This window comes from Amblyomma mixtum, chromosome 3 (genome assembly GCF_055824585.1).
Source record: "Amblyomma mixtum isolate Tamu chromosome 3, ASM5582458v1, whole genome shotgun sequence".
In the NCBI taxonomy this organism is placed as follows: domain Eukaryota; kingdom Metazoa; phylum Arthropoda; class Arachnida; order Ixodida; family Ixodidae; genus Amblyomma; species Amblyomma mixtum.
The window spans coordinates 77,424,815-77,452,522 of NC_143014.1; the positions used below are offsets into that span (position 1 = coordinate 77,424,815).

At 48.0% G+C, this 27,708-nt stretch overlaps 1 protein-coding gene across 4 annotated transcripts in view; it reads right to left on the reverse strand.

Moving 5' to 3' along the window:
• kis (chromodomain helicase DNA binding protein kismet) overlaps nt 1-27,708 on the reverse strand; it is a 128,306-nt gene that overhangs the window by 14,600 nt on the left and 85,998 nt on the right. For all 4 annotated transcript variants that reach the window (XM_089579789.1, XM_089579787.1, XM_089579788.1 and 1 more), the window contains 7 exons: nt 23,374-23,750; nt 20,537-20,665; nt 13,623-14,030; nt 13,461-13,530; nt 12,612-13,399; nt 11,350-11,476; nt 593-843 (listed from right to left, as the gene is read on the reverse strand). In XM_089579789.1, the coding sequence (XP_089435915.1) occupies nt 593-843; nt 11,350-11,476; nt 12,612-13,399; nt 13,461-13,530; nt 13,623-14,030; nt 20,537-20,665; nt 23,374-23,750 (2,150 nt within the window). The remainder of the gene's footprint in view (nt 1-592; nt 844-11,349; nt 11,477-12,611; nt 13,400-13,460; nt 13,531-13,622; nt 14,031-20,536; nt 20,666-23,373; nt 23,751-27,708) is intronic.

Genomic DNA, 27,708 nt, shown 5'->3' on the forward strand with positions numbered 1-27,708 from the left:
ACACACTTGCGCTTATGGCTGAAAACACGAGGAGTGGCGTGGGCCTGTTTTCATTTCATTGGTTGGTGACTGGAGGACACTGTTCATTCTCGCTCCTGCCGATACTGAGAAAGACAGGAGGGTAGGGATGGGGACGGCGTGGCAGCGGTGGAATGCGCCGTCATATCGGCGGTGTGTTTTAAGTATGATGCAAACCCAACTTCCAGCAAACCCAAAACTTCCTTCGTTCCTGTCATCCACAAGGTGGCTGCCAAGATAGGTGTGCTGAGGCGGCTCGTGAGGAAGGGCAGACAGAAGTAATAAAGGACCCCTTTAATATCGCAAATAAAGGTTTTTCCCACAAGTTGTCCGCAGCGTGTTTTTTTGCCAGATTCTTAGCATGCTAGGAGACAAATTTCAATGCAGTGAAATTTCAGTATTACGAGGCCAGCAGCTGATTTTACAGACTTCATTAAATCGAAGTTTAACTGTACAAGACACAATTCATCAGAGAGCCAAAATACAAAAGCCAAATTATGATAAATTATGGGGCTTTACCCTTAAAGAAATAGAACCCCTGCTTTAGCACAGTGTCTAAGCTACGTGGACTTACATGGCTTGACAGAGAGGGTATGGGCGAGAAGGCCATGGCCGCTGCAGCGGCTGTCAAGCTTGGGTGGCTGGCCATCAGCTCAGGATGGTCATCCAGCCAGCGCTTGAGGTCTTGATGCATGGCTGCTGCTGCCGAAGCCTGCCCTGCCGCCTGCTGCTGCTGCTGCTGAAGGGCCGAAGAACCGCCGCGAGAATCCACAGCCTTGTTCGCGCCAGGGAGGCTAGTAGCCACGCTGCTCAGGCTGGGGATGTCTGCCAAAGAGCAAAGAGGGCACAGAGATCAATTTTAACTTTCATAACCTAAGCAAAAGCCACCAGTGCTTCAGTAGCACAGGTTGTGATTACTGCACCAGGAAAGCAACTGAAGAAGCATGTGAACTGAATCCTCAATACAGTGATGCAGGCACATGTAAAAAAATGCAAATAAAAGACCTCTGTTGAGATTTCAAGTTATTAACTGTCCCAGGTGGGAGCGACATACCTATCAGTTTCCTCGGGTAATTACCGATTTACCCAAAAGGTAATGCAACCATGATTGCAACACGAGGGCAGACTTTGTGAACGTGAAACACAGGAGAGAGAGAGAAAAACACGACGAATACAATGTGAGGGTCGCTTTTATGGGGACGAAACAGGTAACAAAAACAATGAAATACACAACTGTAACACGAGGAATGAGGCTGCAGTATATGATAAGACGGGTAGAATCTTATAAAACTTCCTAAAAAATGGCTTTACAGCAGTTGCTAACACCTTTACCATGTGGAGCTTTTACTTCCGCACAGTAAAAGATTCTCAGATAAGACTGATACGAAGACAAGCACGAGTTTCACTACGCCTTCATGTACACCCGTGCGCAAAAGTGGAGAGACCACACGAACTGACAGAACTGCGCGCTAGCACTTTCTCACGGCGCAGCGGCTGCTTTTGAGATATGAATAGGGTGCCTGACCAAATAAGTTAACCCGTCTTTCTACCCATTTCTTCCAGACACACCTTTATACACAAACAAATCGCAACCACCGCCATTCCCGTGGTCTCTCCACTTTTGCGCACGACTGTACATCGGCCGCGAGCTTTAAAGGCCTCGCCACAAAAAATTCTTCTCAGCTGCTCAACCACGCAGCGAGTGACTCCTCCCGAAAATCAGTGACAGTTCTCAGCGGCATTTGAACAAGCTATCGTCTTATGCATGGGCTGTAAAAAAATTAGGTGGCAGAGCGTAAATTTGTTCTCGCCGAAATGTTGGTCAAATAGTCAAAGCTCGTTATAATGAAAGTGAAGTTCGCGGTGCCGTGTTTTGTTTGCTGCATCCGGTCGCTTTATGGGAATGCCCATTAAGTCCTTTTTCTTAGGCCCTCCGTACAACCGCACAGAAAGGGGTCAGTGAACCCAGCGGGAGAAGGGAGGCGCCGAATGGCGGGGGATTACAGGAGACGTCAAACTCCCCTCATGGACTCAGTCGTTAGGCGGCATCCTGTGTGCACGTGTGTACGGCGAGGCTGACCCGCGCCACAGTGTGTGGCTCTTTGTACCATGTCTGCAGCGGCATGCTTTGACATATTGTCACGCTAGCTGCAGGCATGAGTAGCGACGACGAGAAACAGATGAGTTGAAATGGCGTTCCTCGAACTTGGCGGCAACCGGACGTTGGGAAAGCGAGTGTTCGCGAAGCTCGCAGCGGGAAAGCATAATTATCCGAAATCGTGATGGTGGAAAGTGTGCATATGTGTACAGTGTCGCGATGAGTTACCTTCTTTCCCCAATCATTCATTGGTTGTGTTATTCTTTCCCCAACTGCTGATTGGTGGTATTTTCCTTTCCCCAATAAGTTATTGGGTGGATGTTTGTACAGTCGCCGACCAATATTTCGGACGCCCAATTTTCCGGACCTGCCTGAAAATCCGGACCTTGCCATGGCACCGCCACGCGCTCCATAGAGCCAATGTATAACACCGACCAAAATTTCGGACGCTTGAAATCCTTCTCTTTCGATTTTCCGGACTTTTTCTTTCGATTGGCGACTCGAGAGCTAACGAAAACGTAAACAACGCCAGCGCCATTTTGCTTTTCTGGTCGCTGCCATTTTGGTTTTCTGCAACCTCGAACCCACGTGTCATATGATCACGACATCGGAACCGGAACCTGATCACGCCATCGGAACCGGAACCTAGCGTACCCAGTATAGCCTCGATAGCAGGCATCGCTTACTGCACCTCCTTTGTGCCTACGTCGCCCCGCCAGTGTTAGCTCTGCCGTGCTACGGTCCTGTTTACAGCCGTCAGTCGCCGTGGTCGATTCACGTGTGGTGTGTTGTGCTGGTTATCGCCGCGTCAACTACAGGCGGTTACCGATGGCGCCGATAACGCCGTCCTCGTCCGCGACAACGCCGTCCTCGTCCGCCTCCGCGACGAAAGTACTAAAGCGAGGAAATTACAGCCGTTTGACTATCGAAAAGAAGGCCGCCATTATCAGGCAAGTGGAAAGTGGCCGATCGCAAGCGGACGTTGCCAAGCAATTTGCGATCTCGAAGCAGACGATCTCGGATTACCTAAAAAACAAGGTAAAACTCCTAGAAGCCGCCGAGAAGTCATCCGGATCCCGCCAAAAGAACATCAGCCAAGGTGCCTACCCGAAGCTTGAGGAAGCCATTCTGGTGTGGCTGAAATCCATGATTGCCAGACAGGTGCCGGTGTCCGGTGATGTTTTGAAAAAAAAAGCAGAAACACTGGCGCTGCAGATGAATATTGAAGGCTGCAAGTTCAGCGATGGTTGGGTCCGAAATTTTAAGCGGAGACACGACCTCAGCTTCAAAAAAATGTGCGGCGAGAGTGCCGCGGTTGACGAGGCGGCTGTTGAAAGCTATCGGTGTGGCAAGCTGCAGTCATTGCTCCAGCAGTTCGCGCCCGAAGATATATTTAATTGTGATGAAACCGGGCTGTTTTATAAGCTGTTACCGGAAAAAACCCTTGCTTTCGCTGGCGACCCTTGCCACGGTGGCAAGCACAGCAAGGAACGGCTGACAGTCCTTGTCGGCTGCAACATGCTCGGCACTGAAAAGCTCCCGATGCTGGTGATCGGGAAATCAAAAAATCCAAGATGTTTTAAAGGAGCGCGTGTTCCAGTGCTGTACGAAGCCAACAAGAAGGCTTGGGTAACTCAGCAGATTTTCGAAGGCTACATCCGGAAGCTGGACAAAAAGTTTGAGCGCCAAGGGCGCAAAGTTCTCATGCTGGTGGACAACTGCGCTGCACATGGCCATGTCAGGGACCTGAAAGCTATGCAGCTGGAATTCTTGCCGCCGAACACGACGTCCCTACTACAGCCCATGGACCAAGGCGTTATCCGGACCCTCAAGCACCTATATCGGTCACGCGTGCTTAGTCGCATGGTGTTATGCGTGGACAGCGGCAAAACTTACAGTGTCAACTTGCTGTCTGCACTCGGCATGCTTTCCGATGCATGGAAGGCGGTGACCGAGGACACACTGCGGAATTGCTTCCGCCACGCGGGTTTCGCGATCAGAGACGAAGTGCCGTCGTCATCCGATGATAGCGCCAGTGAATCTGATCAGCCGTCTTCATCTGCTGACCTCATCGAGCACTTGCGCGCTGCAGGAGCCGTTCCCGTGGAAGTGTCGCTGGAGCAGTTTGCCAACGCTGACAGCGAGATCGAGCTCTGCGCTGAGCTTACCGACGACGAAATTGTTCGCCAGGTGCTGGAAAGCGATGACTCGGGCTCTGACAGTGAGGAGCCAGAGACTGTGCTGCCAACTAGCAATGAACTAACCCGCGCTCTGATGGTGCTTTCGGCTGTGTACAGCGAGAACGTCACCCTTGCCGACGTGCAAGCCGACTTACTTGTACGGCAACGTAGCGCCCCGCAGAGGCACATTGACCACTTTTTCAAGCCGCTCGAGAAATACAGTGGCTGATCCCGGACTGATACGTCTCCTCGCCCAACGCCGCCTCTCCTCCTCCTCTTCTCTCAAAGCTGCTTTGGCAGCTTTTTTTTTTCAACGGTCCCTCTCGGGGCCACCAATCGCGCCTCGGCAGAGCATGCGGCACGATGCTTCCAGCTGTGTCTCACTCGAGTTCCTCTCTCTACACCAAGTCGCCTGTGCGCAGACACATGGTGCAGTCGTTTCGCGCCACGCACTTTCACGTGCGCGGCGACGTAAGAACAGTCGTGTCACGTCATAAAAACAATTGTGATAATGAGATATAAACAGTGTTGTAGGCGTTAGCGAAAAAAAAGGAACAAAATACTTTGCTCGTTAGGGTAAATTAGTGCTTATTCGTTAACTTAAAACGCCTAGCTCCACCAACTACTTTACGAGAAATCCTTATTTAACGGGAATAACTATGGCACTTTATCATCAATTATAACTTCACAAAGAGACAATCGGTGAACAAATTTACAGTAATTCTGAAAACTATGATGTACCTAAATGCTCGGCATGCTTGCACTATAGAGAGAGTTGTGTAACAACGCCAGCAAGGCAGTATCACACGGTTCGTCACATGAGCATTTAATTATCCAACGGCAGGCCGGCGGCAGCAAGCCCGCGAGAGCGCCGTGGTAGCACGCAGCGCTGGAGATGCGATATTAGCCTAGGGCGGCTTACAGCCGGCGTTTTGTCATCGCAGGGGTCTGTTGAACCCCGAGTAGCAGTATCAAGACGTTTCGTTGAAGCGCGCGTGAGCACTGACATGCAACGCCAGGCCGGCGGCAGCAAGCCCGCGAGAGCGCCGTGGTAGCACGCAGCGCTGGAGATGCGATGAGGCCCGACGGCTCTCAAAACGATGTGGGGGAGGAGGCAAGTAGAGGAGGTGGTGAAAGAAGGAACGGAGAAGAGGAGGAGGAGAGGCGGCGTTGGGCGAGAAGAGGAGGGGGAGAGGCGGCGTTGGGCGAGAAGAGAAGAGGAGGAGGAGAGGCGGCGTTGGGCGAGGAGACATATGCAACGCCAGCCCGGGATCAGCCAATAGAGTTACTTTTTTTGCGTGAATTCGTTTTTTCGGACTGCCTGATTTTCCGGACCCCATCTCGGTCCCTTGAGGGTCCGAAAAATCGGTCGGCGACTGTATAGTACTTGATTGGTTATTCTCCCACCGAGGGCGGGGACATAGGATTTAAAACCCGCTGCTTCGGCAGGACCGAGGGCTGGTTTCGTCACCTAGAACTGCGAGCCAGTCAAGTGTAAATATGTTTTCTCCTTGCTTGTATCCTCCTTTGTGCTTTTAATTGTTATAAAAGTTAACCTCTCCTAAAGTGTCCTCTTGCAATGTGATTGAGCAAAAACGAATCTTCAAGACGTCAAGAATCCTACAACAATCATCTTTAACTAAATTTCCCTCTACGAGATCAAGAGGGGGAATCCAACTATGAATAAGGATATTATTACAAATTACTGACTAATATCAAACTGTTCCTAAATATTTTTAACACACACAAGCATATGTTATACAGTCAAACCCACTTATAACAATATTGAAGTACCATGGAAATACCATTGTTATAACCGATAACTGTTAAAACTGGGTTAAAACCAGCGTGCAAGAATTCTTCGGCTTGAAGCGCCGCAATCATAACCATTCACTGATGACCCAACCACTGTCATCACAGCACCGATGGGAATGAAGCTTGCTTTCCGGAAGCAACTCTTATGGGAAAACCAAGGAGCTTGCAGAATCAAGGGTACGGTGACAGCTAACAAAATAAAAACCATGCTGGCAATGCGCATGCACCGCATGTATGGCGTGTGGCCAATGCAGTAACGCACCAGCCCGACGCGGTGACGCCTGCCCTTCGGACACATGAAATCCACGAAGTGGGGGACGTGGCCAAGTTACTCAAGAACAGGAGAAGATGGGGCAATGCACGCGCTCTTGGTGCCAGCTGTAGTGCAGAATGTAAAAACAAAGAAAAGCCCACTGGGGCGCTTCCTTTTTGCCAGCAGTGCACCCCTCAGAAATGTTAATAATGAACTGCTGCACCAAGGCTTCCTACTTCTCTGCACGGGCCTTTTGAACAGGGGAACGCACCCATTGTTTTTCCTGCCTGCATTGGTGGCAAAAGCAAGCATCCTGCACCTGGTGGTGGTGTGTCCGAGTGCATGGTCAAGGGTTCTCTTGCTTTTCCAGTGTCGCTGTGCTGGCACGGTTCGTTGGTCGGCTCCACATGCACGTGCTTTTGTGTTGTAAGCGCGGTTTTGCTGGTGCGTTTGCAGCATTTCCATGTTTTTGTTTTTTATGGTAAAAACTCAATGACCAGATTTAATTGTTACAACCGACAATTTGCTACAACAGCATTGCTATAAGTGGTTTATTTAACTATAGCACATGGTAAAGCTCATGGTGCCGCAACTGATATATTGCTGATATATTGATATATTGTTATAGATATATGATATATTGTTATAGCCAGTATTGTTATAAGTGGGTTTGACTGTACATCAAATGCGGTTTGCCATAAAACGAATAATATCTAACTGCTGAGCACCAAGCTGTGCCCTCTAGGATGGCAGGTGGCACACTTTGCCTCACTACATAGGTGACTCGTGGTGGTGCGGCAAGTGTCCATGCCCTGGATCATTATTCACTTTGACATTCGAAACGTCAGTATTTACTCGCATAATAGGCACACTTTTTTTTTTTTTTTCCCCAGAAAATCCGGCTCAAAGTTCGGGGTGCGCCTATTACGTAGAATAAAATTTCTGAAAATTTCTTGACTCGCATTCTTGAGCTTTAAAACTGAACATACCATACAAACACACACATGTAAGGGCCGCACACGTGTACGGGGGCCGCACAGTGTTTTCCCAAAGGAAATGTTAAAAAAAAATAAAAGATCCGTGTAAGGGCTGCAGCCAAACTTTCCACGACCCACGCGGGAATAGCCTTTGAAATGAACACGCCATGGCCTCCGTGATCAGCTCCAGCTGCGAGTACAGTCGAACCCGGATATATCGAATTCGAAGGGGATCAGAAAATAGTTCGATATAGCGAAAATTCGATATACAGATATAGGCTAAAACTGCACTCCCGATCATAACAAATTGTGGCTTACCGTTTGGAACGGCCGCGAATCACATAGTATGGGCACGCAATGTGAAAGCGCTTTATTTCGCGGAAAAAAAAAATCGCTCATTTTGGGCTGCTTTTTCCCCTGGGTAACGAAGTTCAAAACACTGGCCTCGATCTTCTCGAGACTGTCGAGGTGCGAGAGCACAGTGCCTTCCATTTCGCTGCAACAGCGCCGAATCAGGCTAACGCTGACGCCAGTTCAGTGGCTGCACACGGACGCGTTTCTTCGACAACACAGTTGCCCTCGTCGTCGCTGGAGTCGGCGTCTTGAACACCAGCTACCGCTTGAACTTCGCTGTCAGCGTTTAAGTCCTCAACAGTCACTTCGGACGGAACGGCGCCGAGAAAATTGGACAAGTCGCGAAACGCGTCGTCCAAGCACTCATCGTCATCTAAATCTTCCGGACATTCATCTCCGGCCACTTCAAGGCCTGCCTTGCCAAAACAGTTGGCTACTGGGGCCTGCTTCACGTTGCGCGTTGAAACACAGGCACACACACACATAAAAAAAAAAAAAACACGCGAGGCGCAGATGGAGCGATAGGAGCGAAGCCTATGCCAGCGGCAGTCAACGCGGCTGCGAAGGAACGACAGAGGGAAAAGAAAGAGCAGGGAGAAAGATCGGCGCTCTGGGCTTCGTTTTTTTTTTTTTTTTTCTGAGCTCTCTTTTCCCCAGACCCACGATGTGCCCACGAGCGGCCGTTTTCCCTCTCTCTTCCTTTCCCCAAGAAGCGTGGCTTAGAACCGTCGTCGCGCGTCTCCATGCCGCGCGCTCTTTTCGCTGAGCTCCAATGACCTTGACGGAGCACACGCCGGCGGTACAGGAGGAGCGGGAAAGCTTGCGCCGGTGGGGCGCAAAAACGGGGGGGGGGGGGGGGGGGGGGGGGGGGGGGGGGGGGGAAGGGCCCTGCGCCTGCTGACTGACTGCGGAAATGTTCTCCGCTGAGGCGGCTGAGGACCGGACAGGAATGTCTTTGGGGAAAGCGCACCTTCCAGGGGTGCGGCGCGGCGCGGCGCGGCGCGGCGTTCGATATATCCAATGTCCGCCGAAAATGGAATTCGATATACAACGCAACTGTCCTATACTTTTACGTAGTATTTTCAAGGGGGTAATCTGTGTGTTCGATATAGCCAATAATTCGAAATATGCGGGTTCGATATATCCGGGTTCGACTGTAACAGGTCGCTTAATCTCGGAGGCCACACACGCACACAGGAGCTTCCAGGTGCCACCCACGGATGGCACCAGAGCCCGGGGCCACCATCATCATCGTCAACTTTTTCTTTGCTTCAAGCTCCCGCTATTCCTATCAGTTGTGGTAGCGTATTAGTTCACCGTAGTCGTGACTTTTGTGTGCTGCTGCCGAGCGTTGCAATTTTAGCACAACAGGAGAGGTTTTCATGGGCCGAAGTGAGCATCCCTGAAAACTGTATGCAGAATTCGGCATGCACGGCTGTTCCACGCAATGTCGCTGTACGTGCTGGGCGTATGCAGCAGCTGCAATGGCAGCAACAGTAGTGAGCACTAGTAGTCAGTTGATAAAATAAGCTTGTGTTGTGAACGTGCTTGTGTGTTTTTTTTTTCCACCTGAGATTGAGGGGGGTCAGTTTTGATCACAGTATTGATCACAGTGCCAAGTTTAGGGTACACCTATTATGCGCGGAGATAAAAATATCCGATTTTTCGCGACCAAACTGGAGGTGCGCCTATTAAGTGAGTAAATACGGTATTCGCATAATCCTAGTATTAAAGGGACACTGAGGAGAGCACTATTAATATTTTTTTCGTAGTAAAATCCCATAGTTCGGCATGTCATGGCTTTGTTGCCACTTGGCCGGCAGCGAAAGATGCATTTATTTCTAAGAAATTTGGATTCGAAGTTGAAAAAGTTTTCCCCGCCGCTCTGATTCAAACTTGGGATTCTCCTATGACGACACAGGACTAAGTGACGTGAAACATGACGTGCGCATGACGTACCGCAGACTCCGTGATTTCTGGCGGCCAGCAGTGCGGCCTAGCAGCAGCCGAAAAGAAAGCTACCGTCGGCCGCACGTTGAAGGCATCTATCGGCTATTGCGGCCGTCGCTACAGTCGCTTCGATTACGTTTGCACTGGCGTTTTGCCAGCGTTACGATGGATCTCGTTCTCGAAGTCGTCAACGAAGTTCTCGCAAATAGACATCTTTAGCATACCGTGTACCTTGTTACCGCTAGCGGAATACCGGGAGCCCGCCTACCGCCGTAAAACAGGCGCTGATTGGTCCCGATGCTTCAGGAGCGCGCGTAGCTGCCGGGCACGTGGCGCCATCTGGCGAGGTCAAGGCCATTTGCGCATGCATTGGCTGCGCCTCAGGGATTTGTGGCTTCTCGGGTCCTAGAGTTGCTAGAACCATTGGTTCTAGCAACACTGCTTTGTCCTATGACGTCATCACACTTGTACTTGCGAGTTTGGCCTGTGGCGGCGATACCTGTATTTTGGTTCTTGCTCTTTTCTACGTTACAAGAGCTTTGTTGTCAGTACGAGTGGCGTTTTTGTAATCAGGAGCTGGTATTCTGTTGATACTAGCCAACTTCAATTTCTCCTCAGTGTCCCTTTAACGCACACATGGTACCTTCGCTAGGTGCAGCACCATCGGGCACTGTCGCATCACGCTCACCTCCAGGATGTTGCGGCTGTGTAGGCTCAAAGTGAGAACTAGTGAAATTTAGTTCCTTGCATGAAGACAAGTTATCCTTCTCTGATTCAGACTCCGTAATTAATACATAATCCAAGTCATAAAAGCCATCACTGCCTCCCCCAGAAGAGAAGGAAGCATGTGCAGACATAATGAGACTTTACCAGGTATCTGAAACACTTGAAGGAAACTAAGTAAACAAAGTGCACAGTGATAACACCCCATGAGGGCTGGTAATAATAAACCAAGAACAGCACCAATCAAAATACAGATGAACGTTTGCATGTCCCTACGAGACCAGATGATGCACAAGGAGAAATGGAAACTACACGAAACCATAACTGTAAACTATGCTAAAAGGTAGCAAAAACACTTCCGCAACACTTCTTGTAAGTCCTAGCAGGTGCCAGCACCTCCCAATGAAGATGTATTTTCAGTAAAGCCCAAAATTTCAAACACAAGATCACTGCAGCACATGCACGACAAAATCCCTCACAGGGTTGGACAACATTTACCTATACCACCTCAAACCCACCCAATTCTTTCTGCAATTCAGGCCTGCATAATTCAACAAAGTTCCCGTTCCCTAAATTTTAGCCGATCCGATTGCATACTCTGACAGTCAAACAAGTGCTGTGCTTGCCTGAAAAATTTTAAACTGCACTTTGACATAAATGTCTTTTATTGGCATCACAGCCAGTTTTAAATAGCTAAGAGGTGACTGCATGAACACTTCTATGCTGTGCGCACTATGCGCCCAGGCATTGAAATAGTGCATGCATTTCTAAGGCCTCGTGCTGCCTCGCAGCCACGCTTGTGCTGATGCACTTGATCGAACAATTTCGCATGGTAGAAGAGAAAACAGCACCTGGTACTAGGTATGGATTTCTAAATGGTACCTAATCAGCATTACAGCAAAAAATTGACAAATGTTGTCCTCTTCACTTAGACCTTCCATGACTTTGGTTCAAGCACAATTCACAAAAATCCATTCTCACCCCTGACTTGTCGACTACTGCTGGGAACGTCTGCACCATGAGGCAGAACACTTGAAGACAGCATAGAAGACAGAGACAGGGGCACTGCAGGGCTCTTGTGGGATTTGGGGGGCTCCTCGTGGCGGCTCTACAGAAAATAATAGAGAGTTGTCAGCTTGGCACCATGGTTAAATAATACTGTATTCAAATCCAAAAATTTAAATGGACATATGGTTAGCAAGCAGCATGCACATGTTACATAATTAGCACATTACCATCCTTCCTCTGACCTGCTTTACTGTGATGGTGGCGGTGTTCCAGCAGGCGCAGTGATTGTATAGATAGGCATGAACCATAACTGCATTTGATGCATGACTGCACTTGTGTATGTTCTTTCAGCCTCCTTGAAAATTTGGCCACTCTGCCAACGTCCTGGAGGTCATACAGGGAATCTTATACATTACCGCTAGAAATTTTCCCTCCTACATGGAAATTCTTTCTAAGATGCCACCTGCTCATCATGGCAGTGCATGAAGCATCGAAAAGCAAATGACAGCTCTGGAGCTCAAAGTGCTGCGATTTGAAACACCTAGACTGTGTAACTTTCAGTTAAGCCCACCTCTAGGCCTGTACTCAGGTGCAGAAGCATCTGCATTGTGGCATTTTATACAGCATAACCCCGTACGTTGCTGGAAGGTTTAACTTGATACGAAAAAAAATGCATACAGCATAGTCGGCACAGTGTACACTCACAGTAGGTCTCCAAAGTCAGAACCAGAGATAATAAATTATCCAGGTAGCAATCTAGTTAGCATGCAAAATTTGCGTTGTCAATTTTAAGACCTCAAAAACATTTGAATTAAAGCGCCCCTGTATGGCATATGTTAGATCACACCAAATGATTTAGGCTTCCGCAGCCACCACTACAGATGTCATTTCCTAAGAATTTATTCTTTGCGTGCTCTACCAAGAAACCTACACACTATTAAAATAATTCTACTCTCAAGATAACAAATTATCCAGGTAGTGGTTGGTCGGTCCCATTAAGGTGCACAGTATACGGACGCATTGTATTTCACAACCATTGAAATGCAGCCACAATGACCCGGATCAAACCTGCATCTTCGGACTCAGCAGCTAAGTGCCCTAACCACTGAGCCACAGCAGCAGGGCCAGAAAATATTTCAGTGTCACATAAATCAAAATTGTGAATAAAGCGATTTCAAAATATACAGGTTTTACTTTGGAAAAGGGAAAACATGTTGCATGTGCGCAAAACACACCTTTCTTGCTAGCAGCCGCTCTAACTCCTTTTCATCTACATGCAGCTTTCCACCGGACATTGGGAGCGCCATGGGAGTTGGTGGGGGCAAGGCCGGAGCCGAGGTTGTTGATGAGGCGTCCGAATCTTCGCGCTCATCTGCACTCGAGCCTGGCTGTCTATGCTCCTCGCGCAGCTGTTGCTGCTTGCGCGCTTGCAGATTGAGGGCCAGGGCATCGATGCGGCTGCCACCTGAGCGTCGGCCACGCCCACCTCCTCGACCCCGGCTGGCGGCTACGGATCCGTTCAGGAGGGCCGACCGCACAGATGGCACCATGGTGGCCGCCGCAGACAAATTGGAAGTAGTGGGTGCCGAGCCCCCGGAGCTCAGGTCCATGGGCGGCTCCTCGGAAGGTGGGGCCGGTGTGCTGGCCTTGGCAGGTGGAGGAGTGGGTGCTGCTTTGACCCGCAGGTCCAGCATGCCCAGAGCACTGGTCGGCCCTCCCCGTACAGATGAGGAGCCCTGGTGTGCAGGTGGTGGTGGGGGCACCTTGCTGGGCTCCTCGCGGTGGGCCGCCTGAGGGGATGGGGCTGCTACTGGGGTCGCAGCGGCGACCGCAGCAGCAGCAGCAGCAGCGGCCACTGCCCCTGGAGGTGTGCTCGGGGCCACTGTGCTCACAGGAGCAGTGGCTGTGGCCAGTGTGCTGGGCAGACTGCTGGTGCTGGGTGGTGGAGGGGGCGCCAGGAACTGCTGGAGTTGCTTCAGTTGCTGCTGTTGCAAGTTGTGGGACAGAAGTGCTCGTAGCTTGGCTGCATCAGTACCAACAAGAAGTAAGCACTTTTGCAAACACACTACCTCTTTGATACTGACCTCTCTCTGCCTCTATTTCGAACCTTCGTCTCCTTCTTCGCCGCCTTGTTCCTCTGAGCAAGTCATCATTCTAGAATTTTTTAAAGAAAAAAATCAAAGCTTGAATTTGTCCTCATGTAACCAAGCTATTAAAACGAAAACTGCTTTGAAATGACCACGTACTGGTGCTGGTGGGATAGGACTGTGAGGACCAGCAGACACGGACACAACTGGAGCCATTTCCACCGTTGATGAGACAGTGGTTGCTGCAGCTATGCCAGTTGCAGTGGCTGCCACACTGGGAGTCACAATTGCTGGGGACAGTCGTGCTGCCAAGTCGGGAAGGAGAACTGGGGGAGGGGGAGGTGGCGGTGGAGGGTGTTGCTCCCGTACAATCACAGGGGTGGCAATATGTTCAGGAGTGGCATGTGGAGTTTGTTCAGAACCAGAGGCCACAGATGAGGCCACAGGTGAAGAAGGTGACTCTGTAGGAGTGGCTGGCAACAAGGTGAAACCTTGGCGAGGCACAGGCCATTCCTTTTTTTCCACAGCATGTACGATGTACTCCAATCGTATCTGAAGTACTTTGTCCTGGAACAGTAGTGAAAATTTCTCAGGCTAATGCAGCTCGAATGGGAAGTAATAACAGGCAGCATATAAAAAAAACTTCAACAACCAAGCTTCCCATGGTATGGAACCATGGTGCATGCACAGTACAGGATATCTCAAAGCAACCGACACATAACGACACAGTTTCAAGGCAAGCTGCCGAACACAGCTGGAGATGAAATGCAATAAAACAGTGCTCCTTCCATGCCTGCCACACTTGTTTGTGTCTGGCCTAGCTGAAGAATCCGGTAAGCCGCAAACCCTACTGCCAATGGTCCTCTAGTTTCATAGCATGGTGTCACGCCCACTTCACAGGTTATCAGAAATTTCCTATTGTGCTACCTACCACTTGTCCAAGACTGCAATCACCAGTGAGATCGAGCCGGGTAAATTATGTGCAGTTAGAATCTTTGATAGTGAAAGCAATCTGCATATAAATTGACTTTTTTTTTTCTTTCTGACACAGCTCCATGCATCCTGGCGGGAGTGAGCACTGGAAAAGGGCAAGCATTGCCCGCATCTCAGCCGGAACTACATTAGACCCAATAAATAGGTCTCCTCCGCATGTCCTTCGACGTTCCAATTGTGGATAACAAATTTTGTAAAATGAAAAAAAGAAAAAAAAAGGGTCAACTTATACATGGAAATATACATTACCGTATTTACTCGCATAATGATCGCACTCGCATAATGATCGCGCCCTCGAATTTTGTTGGCAAAATTCAAAATTTTTTATTCCCCACATAATGATCGCACCCGGAAATTGCCGCTGCAATTTGTCGACGATGTCGAGTCTAGCCGACGATGATCATACTTGCTATCTGTCTGAAAGATGGCACGTGCAGATGACCATCTTGCTCTGTCAGCATTGCAGCGACAGCCGCCTGTTGGCTGACCTGCAGTCACACGGACAGTCTGAATGCGGTTATGCATAATCGCCGATACCAAACTTATCTGCGGTAATCTCGAAACAGGGTTCGCAGTTGTCGCAAGGCTCGCCACCGTTCTGGGTCACGGTGCAACGAAGTGACACGGTGACACGGCTAAACTTAACTGTTCTCGTAAAAAGCCCTGGGATACCGGAACGTCAAAAATGAATCCTTCTTGAGGATCGCTGGCCGGTACCTAGTTGCTGGTAGGGGGTAATAACTGCGATACAAGCTAGTTTTACGTTCGCAGCCGCCGTTGCAGCGCGAGTGACCCGATCTGTTTGCACGCCAGCTCCGCTGCTAAGGCGTCGCTGAAATCGATCGTATATATTTCTTTTAATACGAAACAATTAGGTTGTCAGTACGTCAGCATTGTAAGTAGAACATATATTATAGCGTTGGTCAGTTCAAAAGCGCTGTCCACTGTGGCTTCGATACGAAACAAGTTAGGCCTAGCGACGACTAGGGAGTACAGAGCGCCGCCGTCCGCTGCGCTCGCGGGCGGCACCATTGCGGTAAGCTCGCGGAATCTGGTGCTGAGAGCGTTCCGAATTTGTCGCCTACTTTAACGATGCAGCAGGGACCGGACATTCTTCGGCGTAACGGCAGGAAAATGCATAGCTTGAGCGACGCGGGACGTTGCTGTCGTACGCTGTTGCCGCGCTATCGGACGAGATCGAAGGCCGCATAAAAGCGCCGTCGCACAGCACTATACACACTGCCTATTTTGATGCGTTGTTCTTGAAACGTGATTTAGTGCGAAGAAAGTACGTTCTTGAAGCGGGCCAGCTCGTGTGCTTTTCGCACTCTATCTTGTCAGTTAACGACGTAAGCCGAGATCGGTTCGCGATAACCGCGTTTAGCGGCGTAACTGCGGGTAGCGCGCCCGAGTGACAAGGGTAGTCTGACCTGCAACTTGTTTGCGTTTTCGGGGCTCAAAAATTTTTTGTTAAAAATTTACCCCGCGTAATGATCGCACCCCTAAATTCGCGTCAATTTTTTTAGAAAAAAAGTGCGATCATTATGCGAGTAAATACGGTAATACACTTTCAACCTGAACTTGACAATTATAAGGGGGGTACACTGCCCCCTACCCATCTCCCTTTGTGCAGTGTCTTTTGGGATGGGAGCAACGTTCAATCCGAGCTTTCAGTTTGGAACCTCCCAACAGTATGGTGGCTTGGGGTGTACGGGGCCGCAATGCAGGACTCACCTGCTGCTCCAAAAATCTGGGGATGAGGGTCCATAATGCAATTTTTTTTCCTTGACTTATCTACTTCAGAATGCACTTCATGTTATATTGGAACCAAGGTAAGAATATTGCTCAAACTTTTCTTTCCTCACCATATCTGTAAAATAGCTCAACTGCAAGGCCCATTAGCTATGAGGAGAAGCCAACTCATGGATAACGTTTAAGCTACTGAGGCAAAGGGCACGCCATGCATGGGTAAGGGTGTGCAAATAGTACTTTTTTGAAACCGAATCAAATACTAACAGTCTAGGTTCAGCACCAAACTGAATACGAATAGTGTAGCTAAAACCAAATCGGATATGAATCAAACATTTATATGATTATTTGCTACTTGTGTGAATGTTCATACAAAAAGAATATTCATTCGAAACAGTTAAGCACTAGCAGCAGTGCTATAAATAATGGAGTTAGAGCTCTAGCAGTCAGAAGACGCAACAGCAATCTCCACAAGGGGCACGCAGCATGAAGTGAGCATATCAGCTCTCTGAACGTTACGTCATAAGTATTAGAAATTACCTTTTGCTACAGACGACGATGGTGAACAAACAAGCACCATAGAACAGTTGATGTGATGGATAAGCACTATAAGCCATGGGCTCCGATGTTGGGCATGAAGGCAGAGTTTGCTCAACCTGGATGAACCCTGACGTGTCACCTAGTCTTGGAGGCCATATGTCTGAACATCATGAACGACGCCACATGAATGGACCGCATCGTGGTGCTGCACACGCAGACCAATCACTTTAGCATGCTGTTTGCAATGGGCCCTGTTCACGAAACAGCCATCAAAGAAAACTATGTGTCCAATTCGAACTCCATGTCCATTATTCGAAAGCTGTTCAAAACTTGACATCATATCCGATTTCTTCAAAATAATTTTGAGCATGTTTTATTTGATTTGTTCAAACAATAAAATAGGACCGTATTTTATTCGATATTCGAAAATTTCAAATATTCGCACACCCCTATGTAAGGGTAAAAAAAGAGTGGCTATGATGCAGAAAGAAAGCGGTGCGGGCTGTTGAGGATGGGAAGGCTATGACACAGCAACATGAAATAATGAAGGTAAAAAAAGCTGCAAACGGGCGCAGGACTGGGCAGCTTGAAGCAGCAGCTGCAAGAAACAGAGGCAGAGCCACACACAGATGACAGTGGTCACCGTTGCGGTGCAGGCACCGTGCATTAATGTGTGGCAGGCTTTTCTACACTCAACTGCATCACGTGCAAAACTTTTGAACTGTTGCCTTTGAAATAAAGCAGCGGCATGTTCACGCATAGCCTTCAGCTTCAGTTACCCTGAGTGAGTGATTTATTTTTAATTTTTCTAGGGCCTCAAAAGTAAATCTGTTTAAGACAAACTGTTTCGCGCGTGATTTCATTAAGACGAACTTTTGCAGTGACTGCGAACCGCAGCGACCCCGCACAACGGCACTCACACAGTGTCTACGCGACACTTTCGAGCAGAAATATATAAAACACCTTTGCACAAGAAAGTGTGGCCTAACAAGATACCTTCTGTGCAACCTTGCGTCACTGTGCAGATAAGCTGTCTTGCGGGGGTGCGATTCCATGCAGGGAAGCTTTTTTGCCAATGCAGAAAAGACTGGGCACCTTTGCTCCTGCCTCTGTGTGGTGCAGAGATGCCAGATCTCGGCATCATACGCGTGTAACGTGTTGCCACCAGCGGACTAAAAGACGAGGCAGAGAGTAGACCCACTTCTTGACTTAGGGAAGTTGGGAGCCGAATTTTTCATTGACAAGGCGTTACAGTACAACTTATCGCAGCATAGTTGTGGACAGATATCAGTGCCCCATGGGCAATGCCTGCAGCAGATGGAAAGGTGCATGGTGCACCTGCTCGTAGAGTGATAACAGCTACACTGTGGAAGAAGCTGGATATGAGACAGATGTACAGCTAACCAGCTGGACACCTTCAGAGCACTCAGATCCTAAAATCAAGACGGGAAAAAAAGCACACATACACGCACAAAAAAAACAGCAGCCTCTGCAAAAGAGAGAAAGCAAAAAAGAGGCAGTGAAAAGAAAAAAAGTAAACCAATGCTGTTTTCATGTAGGATGACATGAATGCTTCATGCCCTCCCTGTTCAGCTCACTTCATGCACCGTGCCATACAGCAGCCAACCGATTTTTCACACTCCAATAATTCAGACCTGCACGATGTTCGGACTTTACTAAAGCACCGTCAGGCACCTCATATGAACATGTACATGATCATGATCCATATTTCAGAGCCAGTGGAGTCCGAAAGTTCAATTTTTCGGATTAGTATAGATGCCAGAAATGTTGTGAAGATAGTCTTTATGACCAAAAATTCGTTTTCCGACTCAACATAGATGTGAGAGGGCATCGCCGTCACAAACAATGGGTCCTTATCTGCCGTGAAAGGAACCATCTTGGATTCAATGGAGGCAGTAGGACATGCTGGCTTAGATAGGCTTAGCTATTTGTGCCTCATTTATGCCGCTCATGTTAACTCTTTGTTGCCATCAAGGCAGCCAACAAAGAAGAGAGTGCAACTGCGTCGAAAACGGGACAATGGCAGCGTCCGTTGCCCCATTACAAAAATGCAAATACCGCAGAAATTAGGTTTTTATTTGGCTCGAAAACTTTCAGTTTTGGCTTTGCGAGATAAGGGGGGTGACAACTTTAGCTGTACCTTTGTAACAGTGTTAATTAGAAAATTTTTGTTTTAGTCCATTCAGGAATGAACTACGCAGCATTACGATGAAACAAATATTTTTGAAGTGGTCTCATGCCTTAAAGGGAGTCTACTGCATACAGTCAACGACTGAAAATTCGGACCTCTCATTTTTCGGACCTGCTTCATTATTTGGAATTCTTCAAAGCATCGTCACTTGGCCCACAAACCCGATGTATAAGAGCGCCTGAAATTTCGGAGGCACCACAAATGACTGCTCGATTTTTCAGGCCTTGTTCGCATGCGCTGTCAATACCCAAGCTGCCATATAATAAGAACAGTTGAACCTCGTTAATTCAAACTGCAAGGAAGATTGAAAACTTGATCAAGCAGAACGAACTTCAAGCTTAGAGGGTGCCTCTAAAATTGCCGGGCTGAAATTCTCCGCGACCCGGCACGATGTGCCCGCGTGTTTTCGAATTCATACCATTCTTGGACGTCGTCCGCTGCACAAACTTGAACAGTAGTCACAGTTCACGAAATTCATCTATGGAAAGTCTTTCACCCGGAATACGGGAAAAGATGGCTGCAAAGCATGTAGGAAACGTACGGCTTCGCAGAGATAGCAAGCATGGAAGAAAACAGTGGTGCATTTCTAAGCGAGGTCAGCGTACGCGCGGCAAAACATACCGCAACCCTGCCTTTCCTATCATCAAAAGAGTCAACAACTTCTGCATTAAGGAAAGCTGGGCGAGTTGGTTGTGAATTGCCATATTGAAAAACATACTGTTTGCCTCGCCTCTTCTCGTCCGTCATTTTAAGCGCTGTTTTTCAATATAGAGTCAACAACTGGCGTTTCGATGATAGCCATCTCCACAATGTTTGAGGTTACTATCAGTGTCAGGTATCTTAAAGTTTGCAGCTGTCTTTAAACTGAGTGTGGCCGACAGCAATCAGAATTCTGACCATCTCCAACTGCCAAGCACACTTGCTGCCACCACCATGAGTTTCTATTCTTTGTGGGCACAACATTGCCAAAAAAGCTTGTGTCTACCCATCTCCCTCCTGGACTGCCTGCCACTACATGATGATATGAACTAGACAGCAGGAATGAAAAGGAGCAGATGACCTTTTGTATTCAAGCTCGTAAGCTACTGATGTAAAAAATGTAGTCCATAATTGGTATTCTCAGCATACAATTGCAAAAGAGCACATCCTGTATTTAATAGCACAAGGGATGAGCCCTTTTTTTTTTTCCTGAGCATTCGACAGGCATCCAGACTGTGCATCCATTGCAAAGCATTAAGCATTAGCAAAAGTATGAAATGGTGAAATTAAGAAAGTAGAGAAGGCTGCTAAACAGGCCAAGCCCAACAGCGTGCATCAAGCAACGTGCTGCTAGTCTGCTGTTTCCCAGTGAATAACACACTGCTGCAAAAACTGCCCCATAATTCAGTTTCCATTGATGCTAACTGCTACTAACTACAGCCTATACTCACAATACGACCCAAAACATGCGTCCACAAAAAAAAAAAAAAAAATCAGGCTATGTTTCCCCGATATTCTCCTGGATTTCAAGAGCAGACAGACTATGAACAGGATTCAAGAAGCACAGTTAAAAAGTAAAAGTGACCTTCATCAGTATTACCTTTGGCCACCGAACTGGATTGCGAGTCGAGTGTGTCATGAAGTGGACAATGGGCGGCTCTGTTCCACCTTCTCCATCCAAGTTGAAGCTCTCTTGACTTAACACATCATCCTGTTGTGAATTCGTTTCCTGCACAATGAAACAATAAACAATAAGCAGCCATAACATCACAATAACTGCTTTTTTTTATGTAAAGCCCACAACTGACACCACTGATACATACTGTGTAACTGAAATATGATATAGTAAAAGGGAATCAGCAAAACGCACACACTAAGTGGTGGAATTGCATAATCAACAAAGATGTATGTGCTCATGCTTGCATGCTGAAAAAAACTCAAAAAAGAAAATAGAAGGAGTGACAATGGCATTGTCGAACAAAAGTCAGACTCAGGAGTCATCTTTTCCACGGGCTATTTACCGTATTTACTCGCATAATGCTCGCACCCCCCACATTGCCTATCGAAAATTGGAATTTTTTTTTTCCTCGCATAATCATCGCATCCCCAACATCACTCGACAGAACTAAGGAAAAGTGCATGCACTATCAAAATATAGCATTACCAAACTAATGATAAAAGGACTAACAGATACAAAGGACTGGTGCCGAAAAACAACGATGCACGGTCATGCTAGGCGTGACTGCGGACGGGCGGAAGCTGCCACCATATGTGATTTTTAAGCGGAAAACCCTGCCAAAAGGAAAGCTGCCCTCCGGAATACACGTGCGGGTGCAAGAGAAAGGTTGGATGACGGCAGAATTGATGATCGACTGGTTGAAGACGGTGTGGGCACGGCGACCGGGAGCACTTCTTTGTCCGTCGCTTCTCGTTCTTGATAGCTTCCGCGGTCACCTCATGGACTCTGTTCGCGCGAAGTTGATGGAATTGCGTACGGATATCGCAGTAATACCAGGTGGCCTCACATCGATGCTGCAGCCTCTGGACGTGTCTTTGAACAAGCCGTTCAAAGATAACGTTCGGAGGCTGTATGCAGAATGGATGGCCGAAGGCCAACACGCTCTTACGCCGGGTGGCAAGATAAAGAGGCCATCTGTGGAGCTGCTGTGCAGCTGGGTAGCAGATGCATGGAGCATGATTGGCGCTGACGTGGTCGTGAAGAGTTTCAAGAAAACTGGCATTTCCAACGCCCTGGACGCGACAGAAGACCACTTGGTGTGGGACGAAGATGAAGAGGGTGAAGCTGAGGAAGCCGACGAAGCAGCGACCAGCGATAGCGATGGCAATGTCGACGTGGACTCCGCGGACTCTGAGTGATGGTGATGTTGCGGGCGGCCAGCCTTCGCAAATAAAGTGTTTCTGCAGCTAGTGTTTGTCGTCTCTGTGGTTTTATTACAAACGTAAGTCCTGCTTGCAATTGAAGTTTTGGTTAAATTTACAATAGCTGGCTTGAGAACCCCGGTTCACAGCCTATTTACATTTGCTTTCAGCACTCCAAAGCATTGTTCAAAAATTTTCCCCGCGTAATTATTGCACCCCCTAACTTCGCACCGATTTTCTGCGAAAAAAAGTGCGAGGATTATGCGAGTAAATACGGTACTAGCAATTGTCAAAGCAAAGAAAAGCTACCGCAGTCTTCAATGCTCTGGCTCACCTATCAGTATTTTGTTAGTGGAAGTTTGAAACCTGAAGAAAATGAAAACAATATAGTTACAATTTCAACACAACCTCAAACTGCTTAGGCCAATCATAGCAAGGTTTAAAGTACTGAAGCACCACATGGGCTTTGAGGGAAGCTGTAGTGCAGGGCCAAGATTAATTTAAGCCACCTGAGGATCTAACACATGCTGACATCGCACAGCACATAGGTGCATTTTGCGTTTTGTCTCCATCGAAATGAGGCTGCCACTGTCAGGTTTGAATGCGAGCTCTCTGGCTCCACAGCCAAGCACTTTCACCACTAATCCATCATGGTGGGAAGAAAAAAAAAAAGAAAAAAAGAAGAAAAAAGAGAAACGAAAATGGCATGCACTATTGTAGAGACAAAGGATACATCAATGTTATCCGAGAGGCAGCACTTCAGCAATATGTGCAACATCAGGGCGCAGCAAAGCCTATGACGAGTTGGTGCATGCAGCCTCTATGCAGCAGTCGTCGCTTCACTGCCGTGCCTCCAATGCTTCGTGTTTTATTAAAGCTACTAGGAAATGATATTTACCGAGGATGAGCGATAGGTATTCCATCACTTGTCCACCCATAGCAAGAATTTTTGATCTAGGTTCAGTAACACCCAAAATATCTATGATTAAAAATTGCATTTGTCCTCTCCTCCGTTCACACACTCCAGCATGCCCAAAAAAATAACGAAGACAGGTTTGAAAATAGCCTGAGTCACATAGGGACGTTAAACCCTCATAAACCAAACCAGAATTGCTTGTTTGCGTAAAGGTAGTTCTAGAAGAAATGCAGAACAAAGTTGTGCTGCCCTCAGGCGTTGTTCTTCCATCGCACAACTATTTTCCATACCAAATAGGTGCGCTGTGTGGAATCCTCTGCCAGACATGAAAGTGCTGCTTTTTTTTTCTTTCTTGCAAGAGCTCAGTTTTTTACAGCAAAGCTATTGGCTCACTTCGTGTGCGAGCGGCGATATCGTTGGTATAACATTGGATGGACGTTCTTGTGGTTTGATGCCACATCACCAGAAGAGATTACTCGTCCAAACGCACTCCGCATAGCTTTTGTGCAGTATTAACTACACTAATGAGAAATTGTAACTGTAGAAGCATTTTTTACTTTTGTTAAAAAAGATCATTTTAATGAGTTTGAAATAGGAGAAATATAAAATGGAAATCCCCTGTAATCCCTTTCAATTCTCACCTGAGATTCTTCAGTCAACTGAGGAGTGAGAACACGGAAAGGTGGAAATCCAGTGAGAGGAATTTTGGAACCACAGGGCATCATCTCAGCAGGGTCTTGTTCAGTGTCAGTCTTCTCAACATCAGTCTTGGAGTTGTCATCTTCCACAGGAGGTGGCAGAACCACTCCCGGTGTGGGCAGTTCCAACAAAGCACACGTCATTGAAAGAGAAGACACAGGTGCCAGGGTGGTGTTGTTACACGAAGTAGGTTGTTCCTGGTGGCTCTCCTCAGCAATTCCCGATACATCCTTTTCACAGTGGAGCTCCTCATCTTTGGCTTCATTAACATTCAATGGCCCGGTTTCTGCTTTTTCCACTTCAGCCGACTCAGCAACAACTGCAAGATAAACAAAAAAATAAGACTCCGACAGCTAGACCCAGCAAAGATAACAAAGGCTTAGGTAAGACCTTTAAGGAGAAGGAGGGTCCTACAGAAAAATCTGGAATTGTGTAACATTAATGAAATCTCAAGTGAATATGTATTTTTGCGTGCCGATTCCAAATATGTCATTTAATTTCTTGTAAAACAAGTCCTAGTGCACTTACGTGATATGTTGTTTAAGTTTTTGCCGAGAGCTTTCAAGAAATTCTGCAGCTGGGAACTCACTAAAATGTGTGCCACGGTACCTCTTGACATTAAGTTATGCAATATGGGTAAAATTATCAACCTGCCTATCATAGAAGTTGAGTTATAAAGTTTTCAAGTAGCCACTTCAGTCATGGGAAAAAAATTTGTATTCTTATTTCTGAAGTGTCAACTTGTGCGTTCAGCCTGACTGGCTTATGGTTTTGCCTTGCTGGGTCGTCGGCACGTCAGGCGACGATATTAGACTCGGGTTAAGTGCTGATCAAGGTTAAGCTGATCTGATCTGTTCACAGCGCAGATGGAAGCTGATGAAGACAACAATGTGCAGTGCACAGCGAGAGTGTGGTGCAGTTTAACACGAGGCACGATCGGATGCGGCGATAGCATAGTGCTCTCGTGCAGTGGCCAGCGAAGTTGAACTGTTCGTGCCACCATTGGTTCGAATCCTAGTCACGGCATTATTTATTTCATTCATTTATTCAAAGTCAAGGTCAAAGCTTCAGCAATGGCCCAGCTTTTCCAGCTTTTGCAGCTTTGGCCGTGAAGCCGAGCTTTTGCTCTGAAACAGTATAACACAACTACTATGATAGGAAGGATGACAGTTTTAGCCTTATTGCATACCCTGATGTCAAGAGAAACCAATGACATGCATATTATCAAGTCCCATGAGGCAAAATTTCTGAAAAGGTCCAGGCAGAAATTCACATACCATATTACATAATTGCACAAGGACTTTTTTTTAGCCACTTACGGTAGCAGGTCTCACTGTTCTCCCCTCCGAGAGCCCACCCAAACCCCCTACCCACTCTACGAACTAGCAGAGGACACCACCCCGCCAAAACTGCCTACCCTCTCTCCCTATCAAGATTGCAAAATCATTCTCCACCCCAAGAAACTGTGCATGATTCCACCCCCCTTCCCCCGGAGACCTCTAATGTCATCCCCAATGCCTGCAGCTCGCTTATAAATAGAGCCAGCTTACGTGTCCATACCCACCCTGGATCGAACATCACAGTCTCAAGCGCTTTCGACCTCATCACTGTGGACCAAGTACACCAGATAAACCACCTCATGCTCACTGCAAAGACCTATGCTACCTCTGCATTCGTGACAGCTCTGGAAGATGTCTTCAAGCACATCATTCACATCTCACACCCAATACCCACACCTCCACTTTAATGGCTGACATCTGGACGCTGTAGGAGCGGAAATCTTATACACCAGAATGCTCAGCAACACCCACACAGCAGTGCTCACCTTCAACACCAAACACATCCCACGCTCCGAGGTATTCAAAGAGAACTATCACGCTTTCCTTTCAAGCCAACCAAACAAGCATGCCAAGACTGCCATCACTTGGCCATTGCACGGACGTACGCCCAACCCTGGACATCTCCATATGTCATACGTGTGGCACCCCCAACGTACAAGCTGGCCACCCCTGTGCTCCCTGGTGTGCCACCTGTGGAGACGACCATATCAGGGGCGGCAGAAAGTGTCGACAGTGCCTAGTTGCAAACACCAAACGCCCGACACCACACATCTTAACGAAACCCCAGGCAAGCAGTCCTCTGGCCATCTCCTCCTGCCCCGGCCCGCTGCCTCCGCTGGTTTAGATCGATAATCCCTCTTTATCCGAACACATCACGATAATCCCTCTTTATCCGAACACATCACCCCATGCCCAAAGCCCCGTTCACTACCGCCTACTGGTACGGCCACAAGACCACCGCTTCAGTGAAGACCACAAAGGTGAGCTGGTCAACTATTGCTTCTCCTGCTCCACCCACTGACTCTACGAAAACCATCAAACTTCAGGTAGAAAAGCAATGCCTCAGGGCTCGTATCTAACTCATGAACGTGTAGTGCAGTGGGGTCGTGCGGGGGCCCAGGGACCTGCATGCACCAAATCCTCTGGTCAAATAACGTTATTTTACTCTCTCTCCACCACCTCGCCACAACCCCACTACAGCTCCAGCACCACTTCGATTCATGCCAGCGCAGATGCAATACCTCAAAAACATGCAGCAACACATACTCCAGATAATGGCTACCTTCCAGCAACAACTAGCTAACACGCAGCAACAGACAGCTAGTCTTTCACTACCGTCAGCGCATGCATCAACTGCCTGCCTAGCAAAATCATCACCCGACTCCCTCACTGCACCCACCACCAGCCGTGTCTGCATGCCCAGAGGCTCCAGATATAGAAAGGCAAGATGGCTTCCCATTCCTCAAGAGCTCTCATCATGAGCACACCCAATAATTCACCACCCTCGGAGCACCACCACCTGGAAATCTGGCAATGAAATTTGCACTCCTTTTGCCACAAAGCTCCCTCGCTTCTCCACTATATCAACTGCCTCCAAGAAGTGAAAACTGGCCCTATCAGACAACAGGTCTATTATACCATACACATTTATCCTACATCCCAGGCAGCCACTCTCATCACCAAATCCGTAACCACCATTCCACACACACTCCTTCAAGACAACGTTGATCACGTCCTGATCGAGGTTTTTTTCTCATGAGAGCAGAAGAGAGTACGTTTTGTCTTAAACATCTACAGACCTCCAAAACAGAACCAGCCTCCCTTTGGCCTCCTACTCTTGGATTGCCACCACCTAGCCCAGCGCCTTGTGTTATTATAACGCCCCGCACACTGCCTGGGCCTATCATGCCGACACAGCCAAAGGAACCTCCCTCCTTGACACCATCAACGCCCTCCACCTCAACCTCCTTACCGATCTCTCTGCTCCGACCCGCCTAGGTAACAGCATCTCCTTTGCCAGAAACATACCTTGTCCCACCTGGACCAATCTCGGTGAAGCTCTTAGCAGTGATCATTTCCTCCTGTCAATTAGCATTTTGTCCCCACAACATCGGACACCCATTGGCACAATCCACATTGCGGACTGGGACAAATCTTGACATCGCAGCATAGACGAAGTCCCCGCATCAACACCACTCCACTCACACACATACACTCTCCAACACATACAATAAAACAGCGTTAATTCGAAATCAGTGGAACAGCGGAAATATCTGAATTAACCAAGCACAGCAAAGAAAAAAAAAATGGGACTCAGAAAAAAAAAATTTTTGTTGAGGGATCAGGCTACCTGTATTGAACAACCTTTGAGATTGCCGTGTAAACGTCTTCATATCAAGCGACAGCCACTCAGAGCCACGAGGCAGCGCAGCAGATCGAAGCCTCGTGGAGCCACAGTCGCTTTACCGGTTTGCGGCGAAATCAGGATCGAAGATTCCCACGTAAAACCCCAGATCTTCAAATTAACCTGTGGGAAGCCACACGCAGCTTCCTCTGCCGTTCGTGACGTCAAAAGCGCAACCAGACGCTCAAACACCGCACAGAACTTGCAGAGCAAGCCCAGGAATATGCATCGCAATTATCCTAAAATTGGCATCACTTCTGCGGGCCCCTCCGGAGAACGCTTAGCACATCCAAAAGCTAGGCGATTCTCAATAGCCTACTACACCCCGACACCACTAAAACTACCACCCACTGAACCCTCTAAACAATTGCCCAAAACTAAGAGTACAGACCAATCCCTTCTCGATAATATCTGCAACCAGTACTTTGACACTCATCAACCACCTCAAGCCTCCTACCTATGCAGGCCGCCCTAATCCCAAAAAGAGTAATCATTGTTTAAATGGAGCTGGCACAAAGGCTTATTCACGAGAG